At 42.3% G+C, this 9,026-nt stretch overlaps 1 protein-coding gene across 10 annotated transcripts; it reads left to right on the plus strand.

The window, feature by feature from the left end:
- The first annotated feature begins 312 nt into the window (after positions 1-312).
- On the plus strand, positions 313-5,182 carry LOC121775525 (splicing factor U2AF 50 kDa subunit-like). 10 transcript variants are annotated; one of them, XR_006045138.1, is made up of 9 exons: positions 313-721; positions 812-933; positions 2,543-2,643; positions 3,752-3,793; positions 3,881-3,970; positions 4,179-4,283; positions 4,383-4,464; positions 4,555-4,654; positions 4,712-5,182. XR_006045138.1 is itself a non-coding variant. In XM_042172608.1 (8 exons), exons 3-8 carry the CDS (start codon positions 2,566-2,568, stop codon positions 4,563-4,565), a joined length of 408 nt encoding a protein of 135 aa, XP_042028542.1. In that variant the 5' UTR covers positions 313-721; positions 812-933; positions 2,543-2,565; the 3' UTR covers positions 4,566-5,182. The 10 variants fall into 10 exon arrangements, 4 of the variants coding, with proteins under 4 accessions (XP_042028542.1, XP_042028540.1, XP_042028539.1 ...); XR_006045139.1 differs by having other exon boundaries at positions 4,555-4,628; XR_006045136.1 differs by having other exon boundaries at positions 4,383-4,654.
- The last annotated feature ends 3,844 nt before the right edge of the window (positions 5,183-9,026 follow it).

The following is a 9,026-nucleotide window of genomic DNA, read 5'->3' on the forward strand; positions in this document are numbered from 1 at the left end:
TATGACTATATATTTTTGCCCGTATTTTGCTTTCTCGTATTCCGTTTCAAAATTATAATTCTGTTTTTACATAATTACATTATTGTGATTTTTTTTATTGCGGGAAGTCCTAGTGGGAAAGGCGATGGGAAGGGCGGATTGTGCAGGGATGTCCTAGTGACGTGGCAGTGGGATGGGAAGTCCTAGTGACGTGGCGGAAGGTGTTTTTGGATGTCCTAGTGGATGTCCGAGTGGGACATCCGCCCACTGGAGATGCTCTGGTCCACTACAGGCAACAATTCGAGTGGTCTTGGAGGCTATTCACCTAGAAAGAGGAAAACAGAGGCTGCTGCTAAAACACCTTCCCCAACCCGTCGTTCTCCAGAGAAAAGAGCTGCTGGATGGGATTTACAGCCTGTTGAAAAAGAGAGTGTGATGGCTACATCAACTCTTTTCAATTTGAATGCTATGAGCCAAATATACTATGGAGTACCCCACTATAACTCCTGTGGCTCCTACTGTGGTGAAGCCGATTGGAATTTCACTCCATACCATATCTTCACAGCTTCATGCTGTTGAGTCGATTCAGCTAACTCAAGCGACAAGACCTAAGAGGAGGCTTTACATAGAAAACTTGCCTCTTTCAGCATCTGAGAAAGATTTAATAGAATGCATAAACAAGCGCTTGTTGTCATCTGGTGTTAACTATGTTCAGGGAACCCAGCCCTGTATTGGCTGTATAGTATGTGTCCGTTCGTTTTCTTGATATATTCATCTATTAAGCATGTTTTAGTTAAATATTCAGCAAGCTTTTGCCCCTTTTGTATTGCAGATACATAAGGAGAAGAGCCAAGCTCTTTTGGAGTTTCTGACCCCTGAGGATGCTTCTGCTGCTCTTTCTTTAGATGGAATATCCTTTTCTGGTTCCAACCTTAAACTAAGGCTAATGTAACTGTAAGAATCATTGCCATGCTGTTCTTTATTCTTTTATAAGGCTTGCTAATGTATGGTAGATGCTCATTTTCAATGACTAATGTTTGATAAGTAGATCACAAACTCAGTATTATTACTTGATAATTGTTATGTCGGATAGTAATTTTACTTCATTTTTATGTACTTGGCTTTACTTGCATCTCATTCCTATCCTCCCATAGGCATGCACCATTTCCCTTTCTTGTTTGCCCACTTAAGTCTATGTCAATTTTGCTTTACACAAGAAGTTGCCCCATTATTTTAATTTATTGATTTATTGGCTTAGATGGTGCAGAATAACTGAAATGGGAATTGTGCTACCCAAAACAGTAGTTTATGTTACTAAGATTATTTGGAACTGATAAATAGATGAATAAAAAATGCAGTTATTGACTTCTCCGAAATTTAATACTTCAAATCTTTCCTTTAGTCATGTGTCGTGTCCCCTTTTTGGCATTTTCCATTCAAGAACTCTCAACATTAGGCAAAGTTTGATTTCTGTCCTCTTTATACTTTATAGTAATATTATCAGGGGCATTATAGAGGTATTTTCTGAAAATTGCTGAGAGTCTAGAAAGTTGGGGATACAAACAGATTAACCCCAAAAACAATCCACCTCAATTAAAGTATGATCCATGTAAGAATCCGGCCATCTGACTATCAGTGTGTTGACGAATTATGTTAAGTAGGCCATTGGTCGAACTTTTCACGGAGTAGGGGCTTTTTGTTGAGAAACCATAAATCGGGGATATTTTCTAAAAAAAAGTGAAAGATGGGGACACAAAACATATTTATACCCTTTAATAATTTGGATAACAAGATTACGTTGGCATGATGTTTGTTGCAGCATGCTCTTTGTCTGATATGTGAAGGTGTGCAATCTACATTTGGTGTGAATTGGGGGTGGGGTGTCTGTGTGTGCTAGTCTTGAACTTTATAAACGATATGCATGACTGGATGAGTTAGTTGCTTAGTGCTATGTTCTGTTACAGAACTTGATATGATTATGAATGCAAAACAATGTGTGATATTTGCTTTCTAATTTGTGTAGATATCACTTCAAACCACAAACTTTTTCTGCACTATCAGTTCACAATATAATTGATTCAGAGGAAATAGTTTGGGGTTTAAAGTGATATTTAACTTACCCTTCTAATTTACTAGTAACTTATTTCTTGTATTTGCTTTATCATCTACTTTTTAGACATATATAATGTGTTTCACAGGAAATGCATCACTTTTTATTCAAGAACGTAAGGATCAGTTACTGATGACGTTTTCCCATCACCCATACATTTAAACCTTATGGGATATGCCTATTTTTCTTTTCTGACGCATTTGTAGATGAATTATCAGATCAGGAAATATGCTCTGTATCATACATCTCTTTGCGTATAATTTGTTCTGAAACCATGAATCTTATTTTCCTCCTTTTGTGCTGCTTTCTTGCTTGCACGCATGGAAACTTCATCTTCTTGAGCTTTGTTGGGCGATATTGTACTGAGAAAACTACCTACCCATTCAGACAATATTTTTCCTATGTTTTCTTTTAGTTTCTGAGGTACAATGTCGTTATTATTCCATGTAGCAGGTCTTCAGACAGTTCCTATTTTCATGCAGACTGGGTCTTCTGACAAATCTGTGCCTGATGTTGTTTCAATCAGGGGCATTGTAGAAGATTCACCCCACAAGGTATGCTCTGAAACATCATACCATCACAGGAGGCGTTTCAAAATGTTTCTTCATGCACCAGCAAATATTATTCATAATTTTCATATTGGTCAAGTATTCATTATTGCATCAAATGTTAGTGTTCTACACTAATACTATAACCGCTGCTTGGGCTTCTGATACCGTTGCTTGACGATAAAATTAATGGGGAATCATTTGAAGTTAATGGGGAAGTAGTTTTATTTCAGTTATTGTAATTCTTATCTTTATTTCCTTAGTTTATATATATGCCCCTTGAGATATGAGAGGGTTGTGAGGTCTAGAGTTTAGTTTAAGGATGGTAATTTTCCCTAGGACCTTGTTGGAGGATTGGCCTTGTAAGAGTATTATCATTGTTCATCTCAGTTCATATTTCTATTTCCTATCACATTCTGCTCAGTGTGTTTCCCTTTTTTGTGGCTGCTGTATGTTATGACTTATACTTCTTATGTGGACATATTAGCAATAGCAAGTGCATTTGGTGGATCCGCCTTTCACTCCGTGTCAGCTGAAAATGAAAGATCTATAACAGAGACTAGAAAAACATTACTATGCTTCTGAACTCTGAAGCAAGTGTTTTAGCGAGAAAACGAAGTCAGGGCAAAGCTCCAAACTGTAAATATGAGCAGCTAAGTTGGTGGCGCCAGAATCCCTGCTCCTCTCATATTCATTTATTTTGTGTTGGAATTTACTCATGCTTTGATCTTGACAAAGAAGACTAACTTATGAACTTTAATGTAACTAGTTACTGACAAGAATAAGTTGGAACCTTTAGCGATGACATTAGATTTGAACTATATAATCACAAACCTTCGGAGTTTACGTTCAGCTATGACACTCTTATTTGGATGCTAAGACTTCTGAATCAACTCCCTCTCTAGAGATTAGCTGGATAAGGTTTTTTTCCTGATATGCTCATTATTTGTTATGCAGTATCAGTCTAGTATTTGTAAAAGTCAATAGGGAGTGTTTGTTATTGTATATAAATTTATAACAGTGGTTTTCTGTACAGCCTTACTTTCAGTTCTTTTCCTACTAGTACTAGTGATTAATTTCCCTTTTCTTGACAAGCTTTTATTTCACTTTTCAGATCTTTGTTGGCAGCATATCGAAACTATTGTCTTCTAGAATGGTAAACTAACATGTAATCTTGTTTTCTATCAAACTTATTTTTGTTTTATTATGTCGTATCTCACTAATTTTTTAATGCTCTTTTCAGCTTTTGGAGATTGCCAGAGCCTTTGGACTCGTGAAAGCATTCCACTTTGAGCGTATCGCTGATACAAATGAACCGTGTGCATTTCTTGAGGTACAATTTTTTAGGGTTGAAGAGAGTTTTGCAAAGCATAGAGAAAAACTAAGCAGGCAATATTCGTGCGTCTTCTGTCTTTACTGTGTTTGCCCTCTTTCAGTTTTCTGGGGATCTTAAGCTTGATTTCGGTCTTTTACATCCATTTGGATCTCTCTCTCTCTCTCTTGTGTGTGTGTGGTGAGAAACTAATTATATATCACCTCAGTATGTTGATCATTTAGTGACTTCAAAGGCTTGTGCTGGTCTTAATGGCATGATGTTGGGTGGACAAGTCCTAACTGCAGTGCTTGCTACTCCAGAACCTGATTTGGTGGGTGTATATTATCTATTGACTTGTACTCAATTAAATGAAGTTTTGATTGTTGCCTAGAAGTTTCTCACAAACAATCAATGGCCATTGTTTTGTTAGGAAAATGCTGGACAACTGCCAACATATGTGATCCCTGAGCATGCAAAGCCCCTTATCAAGAAGCCTACAACTGTTTTATTATGTTTGAGTTTTCCTTCTCTCCCTTCAATTCTAATCCATTTTCTAATGCTTTTAAGTAGCATCATATTACCAATGCCCTTACAACTTGCAGTTCAATCCTAATGATCCATTGTCTGAATCGGAGCTACAAGAATTATTGGAAGATATAAGGCTGGAGTGTTCCAGGTTGACATAACTAAAGGTTTAGTGAGGTGAGTGTACTTTTTGTTGTTGCTCAAATACTTTTCTTAAATTTCTTTATACTGTAGGTTTGGTATGGTGAGATCTATAGATGTTGCCAAGAAAACAAATGTTGTTGGCACCGTGGAATGTAACGAGGTACGTAACACAAGTGCTGCTACTGATGCATATTTAATCCACATTGTCTACACGGGCGTACCTTCGATGACCGTGTGGAATACGTTGGTCACGACTTGCACCAGATGAGATTCTGCAGGTAAGAATGATATGGGCATTGCTAGTTGATGGTGCGGAACTGATGCCGAGAAGCAAGCTTTTTCGCGTCGTTAATATGTTATGTTGTTCTTTCTAGTGTGAGAGCCATCTGAACATTACGCATTATAGCCATTTGCATTACTAAGTACCTGAAAGTGGGACATGTTTGGTTAGACTGTTATGTAAAACACTCCACATTTTCTTCATGAATAGTTTTTCCTAGAAGAAGATGATGGCCTTATTGTTCTATCTGTAATCTCATACCAAATCATTTACTTAGAAAATATACTGAACCACTATTACCCAATATTTGAACACGTCGTACTCGCACGTTGATCTGTATAAGAACACGCATTTCCGTTGAACACGTTGTACTCGCACAATGGTGAAATTTAGTTTGTTAATGCATAAATTTACTTTAATTGAAAATCATAAATATAAAATAATTAGAAAAACTAAGAAACAAGAAAAGAAAAAAAAGAAAAAAAAAGGTGAATAGTGATTACTGTATGTGGTCAAACTTCTTATTTGCCTAGATTTTAAAGTACTACTCCATTAGGCAATGCTCAAAAGTCAATGACACATGAATTTAACTCTTAGAGCATCCGCAATGGCGCCCGTCCCGGCTGACTTTCGGCACGCCGCGTGTCCGCCATTGTGCAAAGGTGATGCGGATACGGACGTCCGCTGCGGATACCGGAGTTCCGCGGCGTTCCCGGGACGTCCGCCATTGCGTTGATCCCACGGACGTCCGTGCAGACGTCCTTATTATTTTATTATTTTTTTCAAAAATTCTATAAATACGGCTCGTTGAATTTTATTTCATTCGCTCCACTTGTATTAACGGCATCTCTCTCTCTAAAAACTTTTCTTTCGAAGATAAATGGAGCACCACGATAGTGATTCCCCCGCCACGAGCGAGTCACATGGACCGATCTTTCCCGTTGGCGGAAGTACCTCTAATGTCCGCCACGATGTCCGGAATGACGGGGATGATGCCCCAACCCCAAATGAAAGCTGGGAAGATGCCCGGGTACTACAACATGTACCCGCCTTGGTATGGGAGATGCCCCAAATTCCCAGGGTAAGTACCGGAATGACCCCAATGGCGGGGATGATGCACGGAATGCCGAGGATGATGCCCGGAATGCCGGGGATGATGCCGCCCCAGATGCCCGGGATGATGATGCCGGGGATGATGCAGGGCTCGCATGTCGCTGCGGGGGGGGTATGTAGGGGGTCCCCCAATCACCGGTGGACAATGTCTATCGCCCCTATATGGATTTACTGTCGACGGACAACCCCCCGAGTACTCCTCTCGAGACTCAGTTCACAGGCATCGAGACGTTCTCGATAGAGGAGTTGGAGTTATCTCCGATCCGGGATTCTCCCACAGACGCACCAACGGCGACAGGGAGGAGGGAGAGGACAGGGAGAGGGAGAGGGAGGGGCATGGGACGGGGCACTACCTCGCCTGCGGCGGGGTACGATGGTGAGGCGGGGGCCGCTGAGGGGGGGGGAGGGATCCAGCGGGAAAAAGAGGACCGCCTGGAGCACAGAGGAGTGCATCGCGCTTGCGAAGGCGTGGATCAGTATAGTGGAGGATCCATATATCGGGGTTAACCAGCATATTGACAGGATGTGGTGGCGCATTAGCTAAAGCTACCTCCAATTCAAACCGCTAGGGGGGGAAGCCTCACAACGGAGAGCAATGCCGGAAACAGTAGGAGAGGCTGAAAAGGCAGCTCAGCCGATTCGCCGGCATTTACACAAACAACCTCCGCTCGGCAACCAGCGGCATGTCTACCGAGGATGTGAAGCTTCTGTCTCACCATCAGTTCAAAGACGCTGCGGCGGGCTTCAGAGAATTCAAATATTGGGATGTGTATCTTGTGGTGCAAACTTCGGCCAAGTTTACTGCGGGTGTTGAATCTGGCTGGCCGAAACGGACGAAGATCAACGCCTCCGGGGAGTACAATAGCAGTGCTAGTTCCCACGAACTTCCCCCCGCCGAGGCAAAGTTCCCGACACCTTCATCGCCGGCCCGCCGTCGCCCGATGGGGTAAAAGTCCGCGGTGCGGATGGCGAGTGGAAGCGCCAGCGGGTCCGCCGAGGCCCAATCAGCAGCTCATACCCAAAACGATCCCGAGCTCCCCTCACTCGCCCGCGTAGCGTAACATGAAACCCTGTTACGTGCAATGGTTGAATGGCGGACATCGACCGATCGCCATTACAGGTAGTCGCTGAAGGATGTCATCAACAGTATGCAGCGCGATTTGGGGTTGGGAGACATGGCGGAGAGTGGCGACGAGGGACTACCGGCGGGGACGACGAGGGTACTAGCGGCGGGGAATCCGAGGAGAGAGACGGCGGTTTTTTTTTTACTATGTAATTTTTTTAATAATTATGTATGTTTTATTTTTGTACTATGTATATTTTTTTTAAATAAAGTGGTTGCAATTTCTACGTATTTGTGTCGAAATTTTAATTCCGTAAATTGTTTAATTTGGTGAATTTTTATTATTGTGGAAAGTCCGTCACTGTGCAGTGGGATGTCCTTATGACGTGGCAGTGCAGTGGGAAGTCCTTATGACGTGGCAGAAGGTGTTTTTGGGATGTCCGCGGGGATGTCCGCCGGGACATCCGCACCACCGTGGATGCCCTTAGAGCACCCGCAACGCATTTCGCGGGTGTCTCTTATCTCGTCCCTCCGAGACGAGACGGACGCGGGACGCGTTGCAGTGTCCCGTGTCGTCACCATCCTGCCGAGACGGATGGCGAGCCGTCTCGCCACGCGCCCGCGCGACGTGGCGCATGCTGGCGCCACGCGTGACGCCCACTCGCCGGCCCGCTAGTGAGCTTCGTCACGATGACGCAATAAATCATTTTTTAAAAAAATTAAATTTAATAAAAAATAAAATAAAAAACCAAACGGTAATATTACCATTTTCGACCATTTTTTTACTCTATAAATACTACTATTTCATCCTTATTACACACACAAACACATATCTATTCTTCCTAAATCATCTTCATTTCCTCTCCAATTTTCATCTAAGAGCATGCGCAGCGGTGGCGTCCGTCGCCACCGCCGTCCGCGCCGCTGGCACGGACGCCATCCGCCGCCGCTGCTCTCGCGCCGCTGGCACGGCGCTGCTCGATGTATCGAGCACGTCCGTGCCAGCGGACGCACACGTGGCGCGCTCCCATTCGTCAACGGCATAGCCGTTGTGTTTAAACATTTTTTATTTTATTTTTTTAAAAATCGGTTTTTTATTAAAAAAACTGATAAAAAATAAAAAAAAAATCACTTCCCCAAAAAAATATATCCGTTTATAACCGTTTTTTACACCTTTTTAAAAAAAATTTCATTTTTTTTACCCCAAAAATACACACTTTCATCTATAAATACCCTCAATTTCACCCCAAAAATTCACATCAAACTACACAACTCTCATCATCATTCTCCAATATCCATTCTCATCTCCATTCTCTCATATCCATTTTCATCTTCATTCTCTCATACCCTACAACATCACTATGTCCGGCCAAGACGATAACCCTTCGGACTTTTATGTAATTTTTAATTTTTAGGATTTTAATTATGTATTTTTTAATTTTATTTGTAATTTGTAATATTTATTGTGGTTTTTAAATGGATTTTAATATTATGGAAATGTTTTTGTTTAATTGAATTTTATATTAATTGTGCTCGTCCTTGCGGAAGAGCACAGTTGTGGGTGTTGTGCTCTTGCCAGAAAGCAGGCATGAATAGTACCGCCCGGGCCCACAACCGTGCCGCTGGCAAGAGCACGGTTGTGGATGCTCTAACCTCTCCAATTTTAATCACAAAATATACGGCTCCGTCGGGTTTGACATCAACGCGTTTGGCGACTGGGGGGACATGTACAATGTATTGGGTGGTTCGGGTTCCGGTTCGTCGACGCCGGGCACCCAAGGCTCGTCGACGTCGGCGGGGCACCAATTAGAGAGGATTATCCGGATGAACCCACTCCGGAAGGAGGATGAGGCAGTAGAAGCTCTAGGGCATTCGGCGCAGTGGAGGAAGAGGCGGAGGTGGCCGAGGAGGAGGAGGATGTAGGCCAGCATCCGTACAGCCGTAAGGAC

The sequence above is a fragment of the Salvia splendens genome, chromosome 17, assembly GCF_004379255.2.
Source record: "Salvia splendens isolate huo1 chromosome 17, SspV2, whole genome shotgun sequence".
Lineage (NCBI taxonomy): Eukaryota > Viridiplantae > Streptophyta > Magnoliopsida > Lamiales > Lamiaceae > Salvia > Salvia splendens.